The 25965-nt window shown below is 39.1% G+C and overlaps 2 protein-coding genes across 8 annotated transcripts in view; one reads left to right on the forward strand and one right to left on the reverse strand.

The window, feature by feature from the left end:
• Nucleotides 1-4472: 4472 nt before the first annotated feature.
• Nucleotides 4473-23128, forward strand: TRNT1 (tRNA nucleotidyl transferase 1). Of its 4 annotated transcripts, XM_032411815.1 has the most exons (9): nt 4485-4523; nt 4880-4920; nt 5591-5765; nt 11895-12088; nt 15098-15236; nt 19504-19630; nt 20848-21041; nt 21781-22034; nt 22214-23128. In XM_032411815.1, exons 3-9 carry the CDS (start codon nt 5618-5620, stop codon nt 22466-22468), a joined length of 1311 nt encoding a protein of 436 aa, XP_032267706.1. In that variant the 5' UTR covers nt 4485-4523; nt 4880-4920; nt 5591-5617; the 3' UTR covers nt 22469-23128. The 4 variants fall into 4 exon arrangements, with proteins under 4 accessions (XP_032267709.1, XP_032267706.1, XP_032267705.1 ...); XM_032411818.1 differs by lacking the exon at nt 4880-4920 and having other exon boundaries at nt 4473-4523; XM_032411814.1 differs by lacking the exon at nt 4485-4523 and having other exon boundaries at nt 4606-5030.
• CRBN (cereblon) overlaps nt 22497-25965 on the reverse strand; it is a 34772-nt gene continuing 31303 nt past the window's right edge. For 2 of the 4 annotated variants that reach the window (XM_032411810.1, XM_032411812.1), the window contains one exon: nt 22497-24938. In XM_032411810.1, coding sequence (XP_032267701.1) covers nt 24758-24938 — 181 coding nt within the window. In that variant the 3' untranslated portion in view covers nt 22497-24757. The remainder of the gene's footprint in view (nt 24939-25965) is intronic. The other 2 variants (XM_032411813.1, XM_032411811.1) reach the window with 2 other exon arrangements.

The following is a 25965-nucleotide window of genomic DNA, read 5'->3' on the forward strand; positions in this document are numbered from 1 at the left end:
CATTGCATTCACAACTGTTTCACATAGTCTGTTACTTCTCTCTGATTTGCAGAGATGATTCAGTTTTAAAGGAACACAACCAAAACTTAGATGAACAGAGACAACTGAACATTTGGGAGCCACATTTTGGCTACTAGATGTATAAGTTGGAATAAAAAAATCTGATCCACTATGAAGAAAGTTGAAAGCTGTCCACTCCTGAGGGAGTCTTTAGCCAGCACTGAAGTGCATACCAACCAACATTAATGGGTTTTCAAACCAGCACTGGTAACTAAGACTTGAAGTTTGTATAAACAATAAGTAATTCTAAGCTGTTTTTATCTAATTTTCTTTACTTTTTAATAATATGTTGCATTCTAACTGCAGAATAATACTCATGGCAGTGGTGTTTCTATAGTATAATGGAAACTTGCCCTACCCTAACAGTCCCCTCTGTTCATATTTACTTGGGGGTAGATAATATACAATAAGAATACTTTCTGTAGGAGTTCTGTGTAATAAATGTCAGTTCCTTTGCAGGTAAAACTCTATTTCCCTCAGGATGGGTCTACACTAAGAGAGAATAGTAAACCTCTTATGTGCAGCAGAAAGGACTTTTCATTGCTTTGGTTGTTCTCACCATTGTCCTGGGGGGAGGGTTGAGCAGCATCTGTCTACAGAGTTCTCTTCCACTTTAGTTTAACGGCCTCAAAGTTCTTCATTCTACCTTCATATGGAAATGCTTTAATAGTTGAATTTATTTGAATAAGCATTTCTTGAGAGCCTTTTTAAATATATATTTTTAAACTTTCATGTTCTAGTTTTTGGCTAATATATGGAAAGAAAATAGTTGGTCAGGTTTTTTTTCAGGTATAATTTACATAAAGGAAAGTTTACCCTTTTTAGTGTACTGTTCATGTGTTTTGACAGACACAGTCATGCACTCACCACCACCATCAAGATATAGAAGCATTCCATCACCCCCCAAAGTTCACTCACGCCACTTTGTAGTGAGCCCCTCCCTCCATCTGCTGTTCCCTGTGGCAACTGGGCTGTTTTATATCTCTATAATTTTGCCTCTTCCAGGATGTCTTATGAATAGAATCATTATGTAGCCAACTGAGTCTGGCTTTCTTTATTTCAGATTTAGATATATATCAGGAGTTAACTCTTTTATATTGCTAAGTGATATTCCTTTGTATGGATGTACCACAGTTTACTTATCCATACATCTGTTGGAGGAAATTTGGCTTATTTCCAAGTACAGATGATTATCAGTAAGTCTACTACTACCATTCACATACTTTTTTTTTTTTTTTTAAGTAGGCTCCATGCTTAGCATGGAACCCAACACAGGACTTGAACTCATGGCCCTGAGATTAAGACCTGAGCTGAGATCAAAAGTCAGACACTTAACCGACTGAGCCACCCAGGTGTCCCCACATACATTTTTAAATGTGAATGTAAGTTTTCTTTTCTCTCCGTTAAATATCAAGCAGTAGGTTTGCTGGGTTGTATATTAAGAGTAGATATAACTTTATCAGAAACTGCCAAACTGTTTTCCAGAGTAGTTGTAGCAGTTTGTATTCTTATCAACAGTGTATGAGTTCCAGTTGATCTACATTGTTGGCAGCACTTGATAATCCCAGGTTTTTGATTGAAACATTCTAATAGGTATGTAATAGCATCTCACTGTGGCTTCAATTTGTATTTCCCTAATAACTGATGATGTTGCCTGTCTTTACATGATTGGTTGCTAACCATATAACTTCTTCTGCTACATTTGTTTCTGTATTATAACCTGTATCTCTATACTTTATTATTAAAATTAAAACTTACTGGGGTGCCTGGGTGGCTCAGTCATTAAGTGTCTGCCTTAGGCTCAGGTCATGATCTCGGGGTCCTGGGATCGAGCCCTGCATTGGGCTCCCTGCTCAGCGGGAAGCCTGCTTCTCTCTCTCCCACTCCCCCTGCTTGTGTTCCCTCTCTTGCTGTGTCTCTATCTGTCAAATAAATAAAATCTTTAAAAAAATGCTTTAAAATTAAAACTTATTGGGGCGCCTGGATGGCTCAGTTGGTTAAGTGTCTACCTTCAGCTCAGGTCATGATCCCAGGGTCCTGGGATCCAGTCCCGCATCGGGCTCTCTGCTCAGTGGGGAGCCTGCTTCTCTGTCTCCTTCTCCCCCTGCTTGTGCTCACCCCTGCTCGCTTGTGCGCTCTCTGTCAAATAAATAAATAAAATCTTTAAAATATTAAAACTTATTTATATTTGCTGCCACTGAATAAAAATACGTTTGTTTTTAAATTATTAACCTTGAATCCTAAGACCTCTAGATCCACTTATTCAGGTAGTTTTGTCGATTCCTTTGCAAACCATTATGTCATCTGAAAAGACAGTGTTGCTTCTTTCCTGATTATGACATCTTTTATTATTTCTTTTTCTCATGTTAATGTTTATGAACTACGGTAAAATATTGAAAAGTTATGAGACTGGGCATCTTTGTTCTCGATATCAGAGGAAAAGTAGTCAATACTTTAAGTATGATGGCAGCTGTACATTTTTCATAGATGCCCTTTACCAGATTAAGGAAGTCTCTTAATCTTAGTTTTCTTTTTTTTTAACTTTATTTTTTAATTTAATTGTTAGTCACCATACAACACCATACAACACAGATCACTCCATGATCTTAGTTTTCTGAGAGTTATAGTCATTAATAAGTGTGGAATTTAAGTGTTTTTTCTGCATCTATTGGGATGATCATACAGTCTTCTTTTTTAGTCTGCTAATATGGTGAATAACAATGATTGGTTTTCAAATATTAAATCTATCTTGCATTCCTGGGATAAACCAAACTTGATCAAAATCCAGTTTGCTGGATTTGGTTTGCTAATATTTCATTAAATATATGTGTTTCTAGGTTCATGTGGATATTGATGTATAAATTCTTTTTTTGGTTATATCTATTTCAGGTTATCAGTTGTCATGCTGGCCCCAAATTAGAGGATAAATGTTTCCTACTCTATTTTCTGAACAAAAATTATGGAAGATTGGTGTTATGTCTTCCTTAAGTGATTGATAAATTTGACCACTAAAACCATTTGGGCCTGGAATTATCTTTGTGGGAAGTTGGTTGTGAACAAACTTCAATTTCTTTAGTAGTAAAGAACTATTTAGATTTTTAAATTTCATCCTGTTTCAGTTTTGATGTATGTTTCAAAGAATTTGTCCATTTCATCCCCAGTGCAAATTGTCAGTAAAATTGTCCATGTCTTCTATTATCCTGTTAATGTCTTATATCTGTAGTGCTATGCTCTTTCACATTGAATTCTCTAATTTTTTTCTTGCACAGGCTAGTTAGGATATATGAATATATTCATTGCCACACGAAGAAACATAAATCAATGCTTGGCCTCTGAACAGCAACTTGGGAAACTAGGCCTGTTCTTCTCAAAATGGGATACCTAATAGCCCTGAAGATAAGAGGGCTGATCATTGGAAACCACAGAAATACTACAGCACATGAATTTTCCTAGGAAAATTTTACGGAAATTAGAGCGCTATTAAGTCTACACTTAATGAAAACATATGATGCGATTTTACTTTATTTATTTTTAAAGATTTTATTTATTTGAGAGAGCGAGAGAGCGTGCACACGAGCCAGGGAAAGGGCAGAGGGACAAGCTGACTCAGGGAGTCCAGCCGCAGGGCTCCATCCCAGGACCCTGGGATCATGACCTGAGCCAAAGGAAGACGCTTAACTTATTGAGCCACCCAGGTGCCCTGATTTTTTTTATTTTTTTGTAAAGATAATTGGCAAATTAATTGGAAGTGTCCCTTTTTAAGGATTTAGGGCTTTACTCCTACTCCTTTGCTACTTTATTTACTCTTCTCAGCCTTGGAAAAAACGAAAGAACTGAATCAAATCCAAGTTCTTCATTTTGCAGCTGCAATAGCCTTCAGACTTCACAAAAACCAGGTGGGAAAATAAAATATGCCCAGTAATTTCAACGAACTAGAGGGTTTAATTTAGAACTAGTGTGTCTGAAACCCTCTGCTTAGGTCTTGAGGAAAGGGAAGAGTAATAATACTCACTGAGCATTCCCTCCTTGCTGGGAAGTAACATGACATTAAAGCCTGGCAACCCCCTGTAATAGGTTTTATTGACAGTCTCATTCTACAAAGGAAAAGAGTGACACTTGCCCAAGATCACACGGGCATGCAACGCAGATGGGCGTCTGACCACCTCAGGGCAAGAGAGAGGTGTAGGGAGATGTAGTTAAAAGAAATACAAGACCCTGGTGCCTCGAATTCCCCAGGAGCACCGCCTGCAGAGTACCTTGGCTTCAGAGGCGCGGAAAAACCGCGCTCTGCTTCTAGCCCGGTGGTAGGGAGACAGGAGCGCGGAGAGGGCCCACTCGGACCCGCCCACGCCTCGCTGCGATTTCCCCATTCGCTGACGACCGACGCGCGGCGGTGACGTCACGGCGTCCGCCGTCCGGAAGTGCGCGGGGTGGCGACGACGGCGGCGGCGGCGGTGGGGCCGGTGAGCGGGCGCACGGGGGAGGCGTGCGGGTGCGCGCCGCAGGGAGGGAGGGCGTGCGGGTGCGCGCCGCAGGGAGGGCAGTGGGGCGATGGAGCCTCCTGGGGAGGGTGCGAGCCCGTGGCGGTGAGAGGCATTCTCTCCACTGCGGAACAGAGCTCGACGTGCAGGTCGTGGGGCCGCGTCCCTGCCACGTTCCAGTTAACTGCAGGCTGAATCATCGGGCTTCCCCGGGCACTTTCCGTTCTTTGGGGACGGCCCACCGAGGGTCTCACTAAGCTTTCGGTCTGGCACCTGGTGTGAGGGGCGGGACACGCCTCTTCAAGGCCAGGGTCCTCAGCGGGTTTTTCTGATTTTAGGCGGAGTTGGAAGGACACTTTTTCTTCCCCACGTGGTCTGGGTGAGGAGAACTCGTCTCGCCCCCTGGTGGGAAACGCCGCTTTTTGAAACCTGCTTCCCACGGAAAGGAATGACTCCCTTGTGGTTTCCGTCGGGGCCACTTGAAATCCTGTCAGTCCCTCACGGAGACCCAGTTCACGTGGAAATCGGTGTGGGTGGGACTCAGGAGCCGGCAGGACGGAAAGGAGTGGTGAATGAGGAAAAAAGCGGGCAGCTAAGACAAGTCTTGGGAAAATGTTTTTCAATGCCTAGGAAATGTCCCTGGGTCATATATCTTAGGTGCAGGTGGGGAAGTACTGTGTTAAACGTGTGACTGTGCCGTGTTTTGGAGGAGGCCAGGTCTTGTGTTTTGAGTTTCCTTTTCTGCAACCACTGTTTTTGGCAGCCTGCTCCCCTCAAGCTTTAACTGAAACCCACCTCTCCAGGGAGCACTGTAATAGTAAAAGGTGATAACGCGACTATAGCAGTAAGTGCTTCAGGAGTACAAAACTGCATGGCCCCAAGCATAGATCTAGTCATAGGTGACTGTCCCTCAAATTGTCACTGGTTTCAGTTTTTTCATCTGAACAGGAGATTGAGTGTCTCTCAGATGTTAAATAAAATTGCAGTATATCCCTTTATTTTCCTTCACTTGTAAATTTCATTATTGTACGTGCATGTTTGTCTTGTAGATGTGTGGTTGGTGACCTTGCCCCCAGATGCTGAGGTGCCTGAATCCCTGGCACAGGCCATTACTGAGCGGTAGTTGGAGTAGGCTGTGCCTTTTCAAGCAGTATCTATTTACAATGAAGTTGCAGTCTCCAGAATTCCAGTCACTGTTCACAGCAGGATTGAAGAGTCTGACAGGTGAGAGATTAGGATGCTTTCTTGCTTTGGAAGGCCGTGTAAATGGAGAAATGGAGGCTTAATGTTTTTTAGTCAACACTCAGGTTTGGTTTTGTTTTTGTTTTTGTTTTTTTGCTGTTGAGCTAACAAAAGAAAGGTTTACTATGGGTAATCCCAAACTATAGCCAAACATAAAAGATTCAGGCAGTGACTTCAATTAAAAAACATGGCTTTTCTGTATGTTATGCTAATTACTTTATAGATAGGTTACAGAATTGGGTCTACTAACTTAATGAGTAGATACATTTTTTCTTGTTTTGTGGATGAGGAAGGAGGCTTAGGAATGTGCCAACATTTTTATAATAACTAGAGAGCTGCATTTTGAACTTGGGTAGTCTGCTTTCAGTACCCAGCTTGTAACTATCAAGCTGTATTTCCTCCTTAGTCATAAGTGCTTTGTGAGTGAACTGAAGGCAGAAGGAAATAGGAGTCCCTTCCATTTGTGCACATACAAAACTTACCTGGAAGGGGCACAGGAAATGACTTAAGCTAAGTCCCTGATTACAGCAGCTTCATGTTGCTTGTCACAGTCTTACCATTCCTTACATTGGTCCTCAGAATCAGCTATGCTGTTACTGAAGCAGCCACACAGCTGCATTCCAAAGCCTCTGGTATTTTAGTGGCCCTTAAGAAATACACAAAGGTATGTGTTTGTAGAAACATGACCTATACAGTGGCATGCAACCCTGGCTGTCCATTAGGTTCACCTGGGGAGCTCTTAAAATACACAAATCCTGGGGTACCACCCTGACCTACTGAACTGGAATCTCTGGGGAGGATGGGCATCCATAAATTTTTGTAAGAACTCCATTAATTCTGTGCACAAAAGGTGGAGGAGCGTTGAAATGACTTTCCTTGTATTCGTTTATTCCCAGAGCTACTTTTCTATTCTTGAATTTAGATGATTTTTTAGATACATGTCAGAGGTCAGTGGTCCAGAACTTGTTGATTCATATAGATTCTTCATGTGATCTTGAAGTGGAGGGTCTAAAGCTGATACTTCACTCTGAGTTGTAATTACAGTGAAAAAGTGTAGAAACTCCAGTCCAATAGAAATATCAGTCACATGTGCAATGTATGCTTTTCTAGTAGCCACATTAAAAATAAAAAATGGGTGAAATTAATTTTAGTAATTAGTATAGCATTTTATCAACTACATTTAAGATACCATCATTTTAATATAAAATTTATGTAAAATTATTAATGAGGTATTTCACATCTTTCCTTGCAAGTCCTTGGAATCTGGTGGTTAGCACATCCCGACCATCTTAATTCAGACTCACCACATTTCAAGTGCTCAGTTCAGTAACCATATATGCCTACTGTTTGAACAGCACAAGTTTAGAAGCTCCAAATCTGAGTTGAATTCAAGCTTGTTCTTTCTTTATATGCCTTTCCCAGCTCCTAATCTTCCCACCTTCAGTTGCAAGAGGCCTCTTGGAAGAAAGGTGCCAAATGCTTGGATGTAGGTAATTAACTCTTGGTGGCCTGTTTCAGGTCCTTCTGCATTTTTCTTTTGGAAACAAGGCTCTGGATATTGATTGCTATAGGTTCTTGAACATCTTTTATTTTAACAATTTCATTTGGCTTACTAACCCTTACCTCAAGAGTTGAATTGTCTCCATCTTGAGAGGTGAAATCCTATGGATTTAGAAACTCAGTACGGTGGGAAGATACAGATCTATTTACCCCCAGGGTCTTGTCCTCCAAAGCCTGGCAAATGGTAGCACGGACATATTCTTTTTTTTTTTTTTTAAAGATTTTATTTATTTTTGACAGAGTGTACAAGCAGGGGAAGCAGAGGGAGAGGGAGAAGCAGGCTCCCTGCTCAGCAGGGAGCCCGATGTGGGGCTCGATCCCAGGAACCTGGGATCATGACCTGAGCTGAAGGCAGATGCCTAACTGTCCAAGCCACCCAGGTGCCCCAGCACGGACATATTCTAAAGTTGACTTTTTTAGGTTAGAGTGGAAGTGGCAAGAATGGAATCTTTTAGTGCAAAGCTCATCAGTTAGAAAATCAAATAGTTGGTTTTATTTGGTTTTTGCTACTTTCTAAAGACTTGCGTGTTCTGGTAAAATAAGATATTCTGCATGAAAACAATGCACAAACACATACACACAAATGATGGCTGTTGTATGGTGATACTGTGCAGTTGAATACTATACCAGTTCTCAAATCCTAATAGGTGCTTTGCCACATGTGAAATTAGTTTCCAGTATGCAAGACTTAGGGAAGCTAGGGTAGTGGATTATCTGTACACTGTATAGGATTTTATAATTTGTCAGTTTATTTCATGTAATTTATTTTTCCTTTTCCTTGAGGACAACATTGTAGAGGCATGCTAGGGGCATATGAGATTTTTTTCTCCATTCTATACGTGAGACTGAAGTTCCAAACATTGATTTTTTTCCTAAGTTAACGTGGTTAGTGGACAAGCCAGGACTTCTTTGGCTGCTTGGCTGTGGTCCTTAAGAAATACTGGGCATTAGCACTCAGTGGTTAGCTTTTAAGTGCTTTGGTATGTGCTGTCATAAAGCCATCATTGTAACTTTTGGGACAGTAGGAACACCTGATCACTCTTCAAGTTTGGGAGATCCTGGAAAAACTGACGAACAGTTCGTTTATTTTTTGGTAGGAATAGTCATGACATAAAATGGTCTTCCCATTTTAGTTGCACTTTCTGTACCCCCTTCCTCCAAAACTTAAAATTCAAAATTGTAGAGGGAAGAAGTTAATGAAAATTAGATTGAAAATTAAAATAAAAAAATAGATAATCGTAAAAATTTTCTGACATATAATGTCATGGTCCTTTGGATTGCTAACGATAATAATTAAAAATAGCTTACTATCAGCTGTGGCAGTTGAAGCAGATTAATAGCTTTGGAATGATGAAATTATGCATTTCTTGAGTCTCAGGCTTAAATTTACAATTAAATTTAGCTGCATTAGGTATTTTTTTTCTGAGTATGTAGTTTACAAAATTAATTGAAATGTGGATTTCTGTAAGATTGAAGATACCAGTAATTGAGGAAAAAGAGTGTCTAAGCTTGATAATCCCTATTCTTTTAGGTCAGCATAAAGTCATTGCATTTCTTACAGTTTTTATGACTGTTCCACATGGGCACATTTTTTGCCTTGATACGCCTTTCTCAGTGGTATTATATTAGAATTGTGAGTTTTTGGGAAATAGTTATCTATTTCCATATGGCTAATCAAAATGATGAATAGATTACTTTGAATTCTGTATCTCTTTGTGTAATGCAGTTAATTGATTAGGTGACTTTGAACTTAAAATTTTGGTCGAGCTAGCATGAGAATCTTAAAACAGAGGTGATCTTGTATTCAGTCTTGACCTTCTTCATCCTGTTAAAGTAGGTTCAAGTGAAAGTAAAACTTACTCATTTTTTGCATTTCAAAATAGTTTCTCACTGTATTGAAGGAAGAAAACCTTTAAAAAATACATTTCCAATGAGGTCACTCTGATTTTTTTTTTTTTAAATTTTTTTTGAAGCAGGGATATCACAATTAGGTTCCATTGTGAGCCACATTGGTGTAAAGATAAGTAAGATAAGTATTCTACCCTGAGAATGAACAGGTAATTTTAATGTAATTAGTATGCATAAAAAATAGGCTCCTCTCATAGCTTAGAGGAAATTGATTTAACTCCACCAGCAGGAGAGGCTTCCTAAACTGAATCACAAAAGATGAATAAGGATGTGCTAGATCAGTGTTTTCCTCATTGTGGGTAGTAACCCACTAGTCGACCTTAAAGTCAATTTAGTGGTCATGACCAGCATTAGAAAAACAGAGGAAAAGAGGGTAGAATAGATGAGATCGTGTGGTATGACATCCTGAAAGTTCGGTTTAGGTATGAGTGACTGACATGCAAAATGTCTTTCTGGTGTGGGTTGTGCACCAAGACATTTCATGGCCAGCTGCTTAGCGAGGTGAGTAAGCTGGGAAGGTGTTTGGGTGAAGTGATCTTTGCAAGCAAAGTTACAGAGAGAAACTACAGGGAGAGTTTGAGTATAAAACACGATGCAGAGATTAGTGAGAGAGGAGACAGAACTGGGTCAGGAGGCCCTTGTATAATGTACCGCAGAAATGTGGATATTGTGCTGGGAGTAGTCAGAGGAACAGTGGCATAGCCTAATCAAGCGAGTGATTTAGAACCCTCTGTCTAGACGGTGGAAGCTGGATTTAAGGGGGCTGATGTAGCACTCTTGTTCAGGAAGGAGGTGAAGAGGCCCTGAACTAGGGAGAAATGAGGATAGAGTCCAGAAATAGTTTGGCAGTCCTTAACTTTTTGGGTCATGGACCTCTATAAATCTCATGAAAACTGGACTAACATATATGGTTTTTTGTGTTTTTTGTGTTTTTTTTTTGACTACCATACATGGTTTTTATATTTTAAGAGACCATGAACCCTATATGAAGGAACCCTTAATAGGGACATATAGTCAGTAGGACTTGATTAGAAATGTGGAGTGAAAGGAAGATGAACAACACATACTCTTGGAAAGGATTTAGGATGGTCTGGGACAGCCAGAAATTTAGGCCAGAAGGTAAATGGAGGGAGCATTTGTTACTTTGTAGCAGATCATTGTAGGTCATCTCCAGAGAGTTGGGCTGAAGGTTTAGGAAGAATAGGTAGAGGAAGAGGATGAGCAAGCACAGATTTAGGGTAGGGATGGAGGTTAACATACTGGCTTGTGATTAGGGATGCCAGAACTCTGATGTATTTAGCTCAGTGCTCAGGTCAGTGCCCTCCAGCCAGAGACCAGGTGAGTTGTTAGGAGAACACTGACCATGGAGAACCTTGGAGTATCTCAGCCAAAGGTTTTTAGAAAGGACTTCTTGTAGGGTTTGTGCTTGTATCATATTTTGGGGCGGGTATAAGCAGTACAGTTTTCCTGTGGGTTAGGTGGTATCAGGAAGCAAGGATAAATCTGCGATGGGTGTCTTAATTCTTACCTAGAAGGTGAGAACACAGCTCTCTGCTCTGTTAACCGGTAGATAAATAAGGAGAAGTCACACATATTATTAATTGTCATAAGGTGGTGTCTTTGATAGTATTCATGTCTTCTGTGTTCAGACAGGATTACTAGTTGTCTTGTTTTAACCGATCCATCATGGTCACCGAGTGGACTTGTCTGATGTGGATGTTCTCTGACATTGTTTGGGTTCAACAGGAGAATACCAGGGCCCAGTTGTGGGTGCCAGGCCACCTTTTGGCAATACCAAGGCTCAGGGGGTTGTATAAGGCCAGTTTCTGGATGTCATTCTCCCTAGGTGTCCTATGATGTCCTTTGGTCATGAGTAATTAACAGTGGACTTTGTCTTATCTTGTACCTAGAGGAGTCCACTCTGGGTCTCCTGTATTGAGGCCCTCACAGTAGTTTGAGCTTTCCTATGGCTTTTGAGCCATAGGAAACTCAAACTCTCCCTGTAGTTTCTCTCTGTAACTTTGCTTGCAAAGATCACTTCACCCAAACACCTTCCCAGCTTACTCACCTCGCTAAGCAGCTGGCGATGAAATGTCTTGGTGCACAACCCACAGAGCACAGAGAGGAGCAGAAATAAACATTGTATGCAGATTATTTCTTGAGGGATTCTTAGCTGTAACGTTATCATACCTGGGGTGATAGACTAATGTTGTTTGACAGTTTCATAGTTTCATGCATGAACGTTACAGCCTCAGCATCAGTACACAAAGAGAAATAGGTCTAAGAACACCTGACGTTTCTGAAGTATGCACATAAACTTGGAGAAAAAGCAGAATTCTTCACTTTTTGGTTATAATTCAAATGTATATCGGTGACCTTGGGGGATTGTGGAAGATAATTCGGAAGATAATTCTGAATTATCTTCCGAATCTGCCAAGAAAAAAATCTGCAAATTCCCTGCTCTCAAGAGTTGTGAGAGGCATTCTACTCTAGGTAAGTCATTTCATTTCTGTGGGCCTTGTTCTAATTTTTATGTGAAAAGTCTAGTTAAATAATTTCTGCTGTCCCTAATAGATTGGAAAAACCTTATACTTCTGTAATTCTTAAATAAACTGAAGTAAAATATATTCTTTCTCCTCTCAGAATTATTTGTCAAAGAAAATCATGAATTAAGAATAGCAGGAGGAGCAGTGAGGGATTTATTAAATGGAGTAAAGCCTCAAGATGTGGATTTTGCTACCACTGCTACCCCTGCTCAAATGAAGGACATGTTTCAGGCTGCGGGTATTCGTATGATAAACAACAAAGGAGAAAAGCATGGAACAATTACTGCCAGGGTAAGTGACAGGTTTGACAGCAATTACATTGTCTGTTTTGTAATTTTTAGAAGTTTAATATGTTTTTTCTAGTTTTAAAAAGCAAGTGACGAAAAACTAATAAAATATGTCTCTCTCTCTCTCCCTTTTACACCCCGCATCCTCCTTTGCTACAGCCACTTTCAACTAGTTTTTATGGTACTTACCTGTTAGGCCCACATTTCTAAAAAAGTCATTTCTATGCTGCAGAGTTTGTCTTTGTTTCAGATTTCCCAGTTGTGAGATGTTGTGTGCTGACTTGCTGCACGGGAGAGTGGCAGCTTCTTGCCCACAGTGCATGCAGCTCTCCCTCCCTCATCTTCACACTATGCCTGGACCATCATGTTTGGTTGAATTCATGTTCAGTGTTTTCATTTCTGACTGTATTGGTTGCAGCTGGATTATGAAGTGTATTGTGCCTGCATCTCTTTCTGGGGTGATTTTGGTTTTCCCTGCACTTAACAGCATTTTTCTTTTCTCTAGCTTTCTGTGTGCCATTATTTCGTTCCTGTACTCTGTGACCTTCCTCTTAGTAGATGAAACCCATCAAGTTTCAGTTCCCGTGTTTTGAGCCACTTTATCTGGTGCATTCCCTCTTTTCACATGTGCAGGTTGTGGGCTGGCTCCCATTCCTCATCCTGAGATTTGCCTGCACCACATGCTAGGAATTTCCTGGCCTTTTCCTTGTTAGACAGCCTGGTTCTTGAGTCCTATGTGATATTCTTTCTTGTTTTTGTTTTTTTCTTTTTTGGCTCTCATTTTAATAGTCTGAAACCTGAAAAAGCCTTACATGTCTGCAAATATTTTTATTTTACCTTCACACTGGTCTGATAGTTTTATTGGCTGTGGAATTCCAGGCTGGCAATCATTTGCGCTCAGAAGTGGAAAGCCTTTGTTCGCCACCTGCCAGTACTGCCCTGGGAAGCCTGAGCTCATTCAGATTTCTCCTCTGAGACCGGATCCCAGCCCCCCACCCCGCCTTAGGAAGGCTTTCTGAGCTTTTTATGTAGTGTTTTTAATTTCAAGACGCTGTGCTTTGGTTTGGATGTGTCTTTTCATTCACTGTGTAGGGATACTTAGTGGGCCCTCTTGTATTCCTCTCATAATTCCATCCCCTTTGTTCAGGGTCTTCACCTTTGGAATCTGCTGTGATGTTGGATGTTGGACCATGGGGACTCTGATCTGCTAGTTTTATCTTTTGTCTCCTATTTTATATTTGTTTAAGTTTTTTTATTCATTTGAGAGAGAGAGAGTGAGCACGAGCAGGGGGAGGGGCAGGAGGAGAGGAAGCAGCAGACGCCCTGCTGCACGCTAAGCCTTACACAGGGCTCGATCCCAGGACCCTGAGATCATGACCTGAGCCGAAGTCAGTCACTTAACTGACTGAGCCACCCAGGCGCCCCTCTCCTATTTTATATTCTCATATCTTTATTTTACTTTCCGTGAGATTGCCTTAACTTGATCATCCAGTTTTCCTGTTATATTTGCAGCCTTTGCCATTTAAAAAATTTTTGAGGTGTTTCTCAGAATATTTCTTTTGAAAACTTTCTCTTCTTGTTTCAGATGCAATATCTTTCTTTAGGATATCGGTTATAGTTGCTTTGACACTCTCTTTCCTCTTTTTCTGTCTTTGCTGTTGGCTTTCCTTAAATGTGGTCTGGTTCTTAAGTTTGGGTGATCCTCTGCTGTTTGTAAGGTGACTTGCAAACTTTACTGTAGTTTGTGTAGGAAATGTCAGCTAGTTAGTTGTGGGATCACCAATGTCAGTATCGGTAGGCCTTTTCATTAGGGAAAATCAGAAGAATCCTTTAGTGTCATTCAGGTTAGAACAAGCCTGGTTATTAGCATTTGGAAAACCAAGTGGGGAAAGAGAGTCAGGGTCATGTTGATTTTTTTCACTTAATCTTGTTTTCACTGTGGTGCTTCACTCCCACCATCCTCTGTAGCTGGTGTCCCAAATTGTGACTATTTATAGGTCAGCCTTTCTAGTGAGTTAATCTCTGGTTCTTTGCCTGGGTAAGGGAGACATTCCAGGGTTCTGTTTCCTATAGTGATTTTCAGTCTCCCATATTTCAAACCCTTTTCTTACTGCTTACCTTTACAGAAAACTTGTGCTTCAAATTCTTGAGTTCTAGAACCTTATAGTGAGATCTAACTTGTTTCTAGAGAAGAAATGAGATTGAGAGGAATTCTAGAACAGACTTACAGTGATCATTAGTAGCCTTCAGTTCTTAATGAAGAGATTCCAAATTCCTCAGTGGCATGTAAAACCCTTTGCTGTCTACCCTAAATGCTAACATGCTATTTGTCAGCAATACTTTCTTGTGCATATATCCCTCTTTCTCTCACCTGTGCCTTTGGTTATCTTTTCTCTTCATTGAAATGCTCTTTCCACGTGTGCACGTACAGATCCTACTTAGTTTTCAAGGTTCAGCTCACATGTCATCTATCCTGAAGCTATTCCGCTTTTTCCCAGCTGGAGCTCATCTCTCTTCCCACGATATATATGTATATATATATATATATATAGTACTTTATTTCAGCTTCATTGATGGTTACCAGTTGCAGAAGGAGTTAATGGTTTGTATTTCTTCCTCTATCAGTCCTTTGCTAATGGTATATATGTTATAAATTGATATTCAGCTCTTAAGAGGCAAACTGGAGCTATTAAAAAATATTTCAGAGTAGCCTAATTAGAAATGAAGAACTGGAATACACTGTTTTGAGGGCCTCTTCTGTTCTCTGCCACAACATTTGTTAGAGTTGTCTTTTTTTTTTTTAATGTCAGACTCATCCTTTTTAATTAAGATGGATTTATTTTTTAAAAAAATTCTTTGGATCTATCTTGAATATTGCTTGTGTCTTTCTGTTTCAAGACAGATGTGTACTAGGTGACTTTGAAAAGAAAGAAGATATACTTGTCAGGACTCATTTATTTTTTTCAATTCATCCAGTGATACTAAAAACTAATTAAAAAACATTTCATTACAGCTTCATGAAGAAAATTTTGAAATTACTACACTGCGGATTGATGTTGTCACTGATGGAAGACATGCTGAGGTAGAATTCACAACTGATTGGCAGAAAGATGCTGAACGCAGAGATCTCACTATAAATTCTATGTTTTTAGGTAATATCTGGAGATAATGTTTTAATCCAGTCTTTCTGAAAGCTGCCCCCCCCTTTTTTTAAAGATTTATTTATTTGAGAGAGAGCGGGGTGAGGGGCAGAGGGAAAAGGAGAGAGACTCCCAAGCCAACCCTGTTCTGAGCAAGGAGCCCAATGTGGGGTGTGATCCCACGACCCCAAGATCATGACTTGAGCTGAAACCAAGAGTTGGATGCTTAACCCCTGAAAGCTGCCTTTTCAAGTGAATCTGCATCCTGGAAATGTTCTCCAACCGGAGAGGTTTAGTTTCATCTGAGAGTGTAGTGTATGGGTTAAAAGATGACTCTGGAACCAAAAGTCCTGGATTCAAATTCTGACTCTGACTCACTGGCTGTAAAATGAGGATGCTAATATCTGCTTCCTTTGCAAGGCTGTCGTGAGGATTAACGGAGTTAATAATTATATGTCTTTAGAACAGTGCTTGGCACATGTACACATTCCGTGTTCACTTATTAATTGCATCTAAAAATGGTTAACATTTCAGGTAAGGAAAATGCACCCACATACATCCCCCAAATCATTCTCCATTGCACTGTCTTTTGTGCATGCCCACACTAGCCTTTCTTTCCTCTTTTCTGGTGCCCATGGCACACACTTGTGAATGACCTCAGCACCTTTTCTGTGGCCGTGCCCAGACACAAGGTCCGATTCTTTCATAGCATTACATTTTAGGACTCACCTGTAATCAGAGTTGGCATGCAAGAGAGAACCTATTTATCATCTCAACTTGATTTTTTTGTTAATGAAACCAGTGAGACTCATAATAGGTGAATTAAGTTAGTGCTTTATTGAAGCGTTATTTTTTGTCCTATAAATTGTAGTCAAGCCCTTTGTGTTTAAGACTGGATTAGAAAATAGAGCTGAAGCAACCACTCTTCATAACCTAGTTGTGGCAGCAGTAATAGTGAAAGGATGAAGGACAGGTTCCTTGCTACCCAAAAGTATCCTGTGTAACTTTTTTCAAGTTGAAATGGTATAAGGTGTGGAAGCAATTACTGTTTCATCAACATGAAAATCCTCTTCCAGATTTCTTTTGGTTAACAAAAACAGGTATTAATGTTGGTCTTTTGTAAAGGTGATGCGGCCTAAAGTGAACCTGGAGATATTACAGGAAAACCTGTAATAGGATTTGCTTCATGGGATGGAGAAGCGGGTTGTATGCCAAGATGGGGACTCTCTTGCTAACTGCGTTAATGATGTGTTTCTAGAGCACTTACTAGGTTCTCGGTTACTTGATATACTTTATCGCTTTGAACTGTCACAAAAACTTAAGTATTAAATCCATTTGGTGAGGAAATAGACTGAGATGTTAAGAGCTTAGCTCAAGTCACAGACTACCATGATTGAAGCTTGGATTTCCAAAGCCTAGGTGATTTACGACAAGAGGGAGCCCAGTTTGGGACATGTTTTCTCTCCATTATGTGATCAAACTCCAGGTGTTTGTTTCTTCTTGGCTCATTCTGACTTAGGGTAAACTGCTCCAACTAGTGCAATTATAAAATTTGTAACTGGCTTCTCCTAAGCATACCTAACTAAAAGAGAGAAACTAATATTCCTTTTCAGTATACTGTTTTATAGAAATAAAAGCTATTCTTATTGGTACTACTGTTTTCTAACATTTGCTGAGCCCTTATAATAGGCCGGGCACTGTGCACATCACAGAAATTTAATCTTCCCAGCATCCCTATGATGCAGGTACTGCTGTTTAACCCACAATAATTTGCTTAAAGTCAGTCAGCTGGTAGATTGCAGAATTAGGATTCCAACTTAAGCATCCTGGCTCCAGAGGTCACTTTCTTAACCACTACACATTATTCTTACAGCTCAACTTTATTACTTATTTTTATGCACCATATGTTGAAAGTGCTATTCAGAGCAAAAGATGAAGTGCACACTGATGGGATATTCTCACTAATTTTTACTTTCAACCCATTTTTCCATCCAGGCTTTTTTCAAGCCTTACTGGATGAAGCATTCCGAGTTCTGGCATTTCTGGTTACTTTGCTTCTCAAACTTCACTCTTGTCTTATCCTGTGTTTTTTTTTTTTTTCTTTTTCTTCCCTCCAAATTCTGGTAGTACTTCCATGCTCACCAGGGAGAGTCCAATCTTGTCATTAAGAGACAGATAGACCACATGCACTTGCTACTTTGTAATCATATTTTTGCCTATTTCCTTTTTTCCCCTATATTCTGTTATTTCTTTGAATTTGGAGCCTTTTGAATTTGCTATACATATCGAAATGCTATATAAATCCAAACAATTTGGGAAGTGTTAAGCCTGAGCTTACTATTATTTTTGCATTCAGGATATCAAGAAGCATTAAAGTTCAGACACAACTAAATTGAGAAGTAGTTTTTCAGAAGTAGTGGCAGTGCTTCTCTTCTGGGAGAGCACAAGTGAAGTATCTCTCAGGATCACTGACCTCCCCATTTGGACGGTTGAATGGTGTGGAGAGGGAGAGAATCTTAAGCAGAATCTTAAGTAGACTCCCAGCTAAGTGCAGAGGCCCATGTGGGGCTCAATTTCACAACCCCAAGATCATGATCTGAGCTTAACCAACTGAGCCACCCAGGTTCTCCAAAAATTCTTCATTTTTAAAGGTTTTTTATGTTTCCTTAGTATATTTTTAGCTAATTCTTCTATTTATACATGGTATTTTTGTTTATTTACAAGAACTTTTTGTGTATTCTGGAAGTTAGGTATTTGGCTCTATACTGACCTACATGTCTTTTTCTCAGTATGTCAGTTATCTTACGCTTTTCGTTATGGTGGTTCTTGTCATGTAGGCGTATTTGATTTTTAGGTGGTTGAATTATTTCTTTTAAGGTTCTGGTGGTGTGTGTGTGTTTGTGTGTTTAGTTTTGTTTGGTAAACCCCCATGCAGTCTAAAATCTGCATATTAATTTTTGACTCCACCCCCCCATACTTAATTAGTAATAGTCTACTATTAGTAGGAAGCTTTACTGATAACAGAAACAACACAAACTTTTTATGTTCAATGTATCATATACTGCCTTCTTATAATAAAGCAATATAGAGAAAAAATGTTAAGGAAATTGTAAGAGAAAACACCTATAGTCTTGTAAAAAAAAAAAAAAAAAAAAAAGATAGGGGCACGCCTGGGTGGCTCAGTTGGTTAAGCGTCTGCCTTCATCTCAGATCACAATCCCAGGGTCCTGGGATCAAGCCCTGAATCGGGCTCCCTGCTCAGGCAGGGAGCCTGCTTCTCCCTCGGCCCCCCTCTCCCGCCCCCTCTCCCCATTGTGCTCTCTCTTGCTCTCTCTCCAATAAATTAAAAAAAAAAAAAATCTTCAGGAAAAAAAATCCACCTGTAAGTGGACGTATAGAGTTCAAACCTGTGTTTAAGATTAACTGTGTATTTTTTTTTAAGATTTTTTTTTTTGAGAGAGTGAGCAAGAGAGAGCACAAGCAGGGTGAAGGGCAGAGGGAGAAACAGACTCCCCACTGACTAGGGAGCCCGATGTGGGACTCGATCCTGGGACTCCAAGATTATGACCTCAGCCAAAGGCAGACGCTTAACTAACTGAGCCACCCAGGCACCCTAACTGTATATTTTGAAAGGTCTTCCTCCCAGGGTCATAAATTTTTTTTCCTATGGTTTATAGTTTTAGTTTTCCAGATTCTTTTTGTTACTTATTTTTTTTTTCCCAGATTACCTTGGCTATTCTTGTTTATTTTCCCATATTAACTTGAAAATCAGCTTGTCTGGTGTCTTATCTCCACCCCAGTTCATACTTGAGACATATTTATTGTTTAGTTCATTTCTGGGCATTATCTTTTTATTTTTTATTTTTATTTTTTTAAAGATTTTATTTATTTATTTGACAGAGAGAGACACAGCGAGAGAGGGAACACAAGCAGGGGGAGTGGGAGAGGGAGAAGCAGGCTTCCTGCGGAGCAGGGAGCCCAATGTGGGGCTTGATCCCAGGACCCTGGGATCAAGACCTGAGCCGAAGGCAGACGCTTAAGGACTGAGCCATCCAGGCGCCCCTGGGCATTATCTTTTTAGTTACTGTTGTAAATACAGCCTTTTATTCCATTCGGTCTTCCATTTGATAGTAGGTATGCACGAATGCTGTCCATGTCTGTATTTTAACTTTGTAACTCTTCACTTAGCTTTTACTGTTGTAATAGTTTTTAAAAGCGAATTTTGTTTTCCAGTTCTTACTTGCTAACAGTGATCTTTCCCCTTTTTTTTAATGAATAGGTTTTGATGGTACCTTATTTGACTACTTCAATGGTTATGAAGATTTAAAAAATAAGAAAGTTAGGTTTGTTGGACATGCTAAACAGAGGATACAAGAAGATTATCTTCGAATTTTACGATATTTCCGGTAAGAATTTTTAAAAAATAATAGTACAGATTTTAATATCCCAGAGCACAATTCCAATCATGTGAAATGTGCAGGTCAGAGTACAACATGGTGACATCCCAAATGTCTGCTTCTGATAGACTTATTAGTAAAATGTGACTTAACTGTGAGATTGTTCCCAAAACATAGATATTTACTCCATTCTGTGATGGTCTTTTATAGAATTCAGCTTTAAATCATTTTTTAAATGTCCATTTTTCTTTTTATTTCCTGCACTGATCATTCATTATATAGGTAATTGTTTACCACAGGCCAACCACTTCCTGGTGCTTTGAATATGGAGGAGTGTCTTTGCCTTCATATGGTTTACAGTTTTAGGTGGTCATGAGAAACCCTTAGATGAACTTGCTAAAAGCATGAAATAAATTTGGATGGTTTTGTGCATAGCACTGATTTTTAAACTCTAAGCTGTAACCCTTTTTAAAAACGATTCTAACTGGCTAGTTTATGTCTAATAATATTTTTCACTGGTTGGGATCATATTTAGAATATTCTGTAACGGAGCCTACATATTTTGTCAGTAAATGCTCTTCCTTTAAATTTGAGTATTTGTAAAAGTCTCTCTTTGCAAATAATAGAACACAGACTGACATCCATATTTACTGTCACTTAATCTACATTATTAATGAACTGAATTTTAAAGATGTGTTAGTACGGGTGTATTTTAAGTCTTCCAATTCTGAGATTGCTAGAAATATACTCCGTTGTCTGCAGCTAGATGAGTCCTGTTTGAAACTCTTCATTAAAAGTATTGATGGGCACAGAGAGGCAAGCTTTGTACACTGTTCTGTTGATGGCATTCCAGTCTTTCCAAGAATGTTCTGCATTATTCATCCAGTATAGGTACCAGTTCCAGGAAGTACATTTGATGGCCATTCTAAATGTCTCAGTCACTGATTTGGAAATGAAAGTGAGTAGAGGTTTCTAGTTCTTGTTAATTGAAGAAAGTTACTTATTAAAAAAAAGGTTATTTATATTTTATTGGAGCTCAGGTTTTGTCATTTGGGAACAAAAGGAAGGTAAGGATTTGACCAGATGATGTCTAAGGTCCCTCTTAAACCTAAATCTGTGTTGTCTCATATTAGATGTATGGAATAGTACCAGTTAAATGAAAAACAAGATTTTTCTAGTGATATGCCAACATAGAGGTAACATGCTCTGAGAATTTTGTTTTGTAGGTTTTATGGGAGAATTGTAGACAAACCTGGTGACCACGATCCTGAGACTCTGGAAGCAATTGCAGAAAATGCAAAAGGCTTGGCTGGAATATCAGGAGAGAGGATTTGGGTGGAATTGAAAAAAATTCTTGTTGGTAACCATGTAAATCATTTGATTCACCTCCTCTATGATCTTGATGTGGCTCCTTACATAGGTGAGAGCAAGTTATAAAATATTTGAATTTTTTACAGTGAAACATCTGGTTTAAAATTTCATAGGGAAAAATGTTTGACTAATTCCAAAAGGAGAAATGCAGTATTTTAAAGTAAGATAAACATCGGGGTCGGGGGTGGGACACAGTGGCCTTTGGTGTCAGACCTGGGTTTGAATGATGTCAGCTTTGTGATTTGATTAGTTCCATGATCATTAGTTACTGAATCCAAAAGGGTGTGAGAGGAATAGCATCCGTCTAATAGAAGGGCTAAAAGATTCAGTGAGTTAATACGTGTAAAGCACTTGAAAGAGTGACATACGTAGAAATTAATATTATTTTAGAAAGAACAGTGGTCTATGCTGGAGCACACTTCAGGAAACTTGGGGCTATGTCATATACAGTTTTTGAATGGCAGTGTGGGGCGTGGATGGTCTGTGACAGTAGGTCAGTGGGAAGTCATGAGTAAGTAAGTATCTCCCATGAGTCTCACCACCACTGCCTCAGGACCTCCTGATGTAGCTCAGTAATGAAAACTCATGTGTTAGGACTCCCCTAGGTTTTGGGGACATTATAGGAGGGAATAGCAACAGTGTTTATCAGTGGTTAACTTGTAAGATGGAGCATCAGATTGAATCAGTGAGTTCTAGTGACAGGGCATTTTGTATACTACACCATGGTTGGTTGAGGATATGAGTGTGTAAAAAATCAAAATCGGTGAAAAATGTTTTTGTCCCTACAGGCTTACCTACTAGTGCAAGTTTAGAAGAATTTAACAAAGTTAGTAAAAATGCTGATGGTTTTTCACCAAAGCCAATGACTCTCTTGGCCTCATTATTCAAAGTACAGGATGATGTCACAAAATTGGATTTGAGGTTGAAGATTTCAAAAGAAGAGAAGAACCTTGGTATATTCATAGTTAAAAACAGGAAAGATTTAGTTAAAGCAACGGATAGTTCAGAGCCACTGAAACCCTATCAAGACTTCATTATAGATGTAAGTATATACAGGCTTGGTCAGAACTAATTAATATTAAGACCTACAGTGTGTTACGTGGATTTCATTTATTTTAAATGAAAAATTTCACCTCGGTTATTTATTTACCTTTTAGGATATGCTCATTAGCAAGCATTCTAACGTGAGATGGAACTTTAATGTTTGATTCTGGCCCTTAGTCTAGGGAATCTGACGCAATGCCCCGCGTGTGTGAACTCCTGAAGTACCAGGGAGAGCATGGTCTTCTGCAGCAGATGCAGCAGTGGTGCATTCCTCCATTTCCTGTGAGTGGCCATGACATCAGAAAAGTGGGCATTTCTTCAGGAAAAGAAATTGGGGCTCTGTTGCAGCAGTTGCGAGAACAATGGAAAAAAAGCGGCTACCAAATGGAGAAAGACGAACTCCTAAGTTACATAAAGAAGAGCGAAAATTGATGAGAGCTGGCACTAAATAGCAGAAAATTTGGGGTAAGGCTAGGTTTTCTTCTCTCCGTCTCAGTGAGATTTAAGAGACTTGAATGAAAGCCAGCTTGGAGGACCTTCTCAGATCAACAGAGGTCTTTGTGAGTTTCTGGCAGTAAACTCAAGTCAAGTCTACCTCCTCTTAAATCTCATTTATATCCTTGAACCTTCTGCTGCTTCTGGAATAGTTCCTGCTGTGAATAGTATAGTTGGCTTCCCCTGTCTAGGGTTTAATTTTTTTTTTTCCGGTGTAGTGCATTACTGATCTTAAAAAGTGGTAACTATCTTTAAGAAAAAAGTGTTTGTTTGCTATTGAAATAACTACATTATTTTATCAATGTCTTTAAGTGTTAGTTCTTACTTGAATTTAACACATTTAAATGAATTTAATTTCAACACAAACTTGTGTTGAAATTAGTTGACAGAATATCCTGTATAAAATTATGAAGACTAGGTATGTCCTGGGTGGCTGGCATTCGTACACCTGAAACTTGTTCTAGCAAGCTCTAAGTTTTAGTATGTAGTTGATACCTTCCTTTGTCATAATGATTTCTTTATGCATGCTAAGCCTGAGAAAGACTGGCTTGACAGTTACTCTTGAGCCTTTAATAAACATTCCCTTTGGAATTGGAAGATAAATGTGCTTATGTGGTATGTGACAGTATACATCAGGTTTCTCCTGTACCCTTAGTCGTTAATTTTTTTCACGAATTAAAAAGATATGACCTACATTAAAATATCCATGACCAGGCTTGTACATATGCTTTCTAAAGGCTTGAGCCTTAAATGCTTTCGGTAGGTAAAGGGGTGTACAGTGCAAAGTATTGTTTCAGCTGTTACATTCTAACATTTTATAATTGATTTGACTTTTTGTATAGCCAGTCCTAGCATCTCTGTCCTCTGTGGGGACAAGTCAGTAATTTAAGTCCTACTAAAATGCAGAGATATCGCTATTTCAGAGGTCTTGTTTTGTTATGTATAAAACCAATTTAAAAGTGTTATATGCATTTCTTTTACATATCAGAAAATTTTATTGGCCAGTGTCAATGAACAAAATAGAACACTCTGTGATTACACCCTTCAGGTGGCAAAAGTAAAAGCGGGGTGCCCTCTCTGTGACTGCTACTGGAATAGTGTAAGACTATGTGAACAACTAGTATAGTCCTGTAAACCCAAGGTTCTCAGTAGTATTACAAAAACCCTACAACTTGGGGAGGTCCTACATTGCTTTTCATTTGCCTCCTGTATGTAAATATGCAATGTGAGATCTTCAGTTGATCGTTTTAGTCTAGGCACTCACAACCATTGCACATTTGGTAAAAGAAAATAATAAAACAAGAGATTTAACAGTCTCCCCATCAGTTGAACTTTGCCCAGTTATGAAAACTGAAGTTAATTACACAAATGTGAAAGGATCCATCAACAACAACACTTGAATATATAAGCAAAGAGGTAGGTGGCTATAATCAGTATCTAGAGCTTCATCTTTATGCTTAAATTATCAGCTTGTGAGTAAATATTCTACATTTAGACAAAGAAAATGTGTAATACTGTTTGTTTGCTCTTAAACTTTACTTAGATTTTCAATTTACATGGAACAAAGGTGCTTACAAAATACAGTCACTTGTAGCCTGATTGAAGGGAGGTATGTTTTAGTATCTCTGTTCCATATTAGTTAAGGTTCAAATTGAAATTTGGAACAGAATAAGGGTGTTCAGACAAACACTGAGCAAATACATAAGGAAATGAACACTATTTTGGGGCTCAAACTGTGTATTTTAACTCTTTAATATTTTCAAAATTTACAAATCAATAGGAGAGAAACTCAAGAAAATTAAAGCCTTTCTTTGCCTCTTTCAAAGGGAACATGTACTTGGCACCCTAGCTTTGGGAACTTCTAAAAACTTGCTGTTGGTTCCATGTATCAGGAGCAAATGATTAACCTTGAGTTAGGGGAATTACAAATATGTTTGGTGCAGGAAAACCCATCTCCTCCCTTTCAGAGAGGTCTTCGTATCCTAGCAGGCCAGAATATAATGGTACCAAGCTAGATATGCCTAAAAACCAAGTTTTCTAGACTGCTTTTCATCCTTTTCAATAGTATATTTTAATTTAAATCTTCAAATACCCTTGACTAAGAAACTGCAACCTTCCACATAATGTTGCTTTTTACTTAGGTATGCATCAAAAGCAGTAATTTCCAAAGCAGATCTGATTTTGCAAGACCAACTAGATAAATAACTTTATCTCTACCATATTTGTTTATAAGCAAAGTATTACTTTGTCAGGGCTTATCTCATCTTCAGTGTCTGGGATTGTGGGCAACAGAGCAGATCGAGTCAAACCCCAAAATTTTTGAGGTGACATGTCTTTTTTGGTGGCTGTAAATTTCCATCCAATATGGCTTGCACAGATCCTACACTGGGCGATAGTCCAAGCATACCTACAAAATTAAAGAAAGGTATCAGCTAAGGAAACACATTTCTGTACCCCAAGCCTATCATTGTATAAAGCTGTTATCAAGACAGAGCTAAATTCTATATGGTTTCCTGAAACAAATTTGATTGTGTTCTTAAGCTGTGTTTATTTTTTTCTTTCTTGGCATTGGAGGAAAAACTTGGATTAACTCGCAGGTACCTTTCCTTCATGGTTTTGTATTGCAGTCACGTTACAAAACACTATCCACTTCCAGAAATACACTTATGAGTTAAAATGGGGGTGGGAGGGAGACATATATGAATTTCTAAGAACTACTTCTGAAGAATGATTTTGTCAGAAAATTCATCCAGAAAAATAAACCAAACCATATTAACTGAAACCACTTCTTACTTCCCTAGGTATATCTAACGTATCTATTAAGTTAATTCTAGTTTTAATCCTTAACAAGGATGTTAAATAAGCTTGGACAATTCAAGTGATATGGTCCTACATCCAAAATGGCAATTATTTTTAATTTTTAGAGAAAGCCTTGGGGGGGGGGGGTGTCTTAAGCAGACGTGGGGGCTTGAGCTCAACTACCCTGAGATCATGACCTGAGCAGAAACTAAAAGATGCTTAACCAGCTTTGCTCCTCAGGTGCCCCCAAAAGGACAATTGTAATCATTCATACTCTGCTGGCCTCTTTCAAAATAAAAGACTGACCCAGAATTTGGAAGCAAAGACTATTAACACATTCCCTCAGCCTTACTAGTTCCCAGGTGGTGCTGCTAGTTATAGGCTCATACTTTGAAGGCCACTGGGCTAAAGAAAGAAAAAAAATGAAGAAAACCAGGACTCAATGCTTTTCCAGCTGTTTTGTCATTGCTTGGGAAATATTCTGTGGTTTGACATTACAGAATATGGTTCAGATACAGTTTTACTGGGTTTTAAGCCAGCTGGTTTTCAGAATGAGCTAAGTCTGGATTAAATGTATAGTTAATTTAAGGATAACTGCAGTTGCCAACCTTCTAACTTTATATTTAGTGAGAGTA

This window comes from Phoca vitulina, unplaced genomic scaffold (genome assembly GCF_004348235.1).
Source record: "Phoca vitulina isolate PV1807 unplaced genomic scaffold, GSC_HSeal_1.0 scaffold13, whole genome shotgun sequence".
Classification (NCBI taxonomy): domain Eukaryota; kingdom Metazoa; phylum Chordata; class Mammalia; order Carnivora; family Phocidae; genus Phoca; species Phoca vitulina.

What these genes read in the sequence shown, in the direction of transcription:
- TRNT1 (XM_032411818.1), top strand. Translation starts at nt 5,618, where the DNA reads ATGCTGAGGTGCCTGAATCCCTGGCACAGGCCATTACTGAGCGGTAGT. An exon ending in AGGATTGAAGAGTCTGACAG is followed by an intron (nt 5,766 to 11,894) that starts GTGAGAGATTAG and finishes TTCTCCTCTCAG; the next exon opens with AATTATTTGTCAAAGAAAAT. An exon ending in TGATGTGGCTCCTTACATAG is followed by an intron (nt 21,042 to 21,780) that starts GTGAGAGCAAGT and finishes TTGTCCCTACAG; the next exon opens with GCTTACCTACTAGTGCAAGT.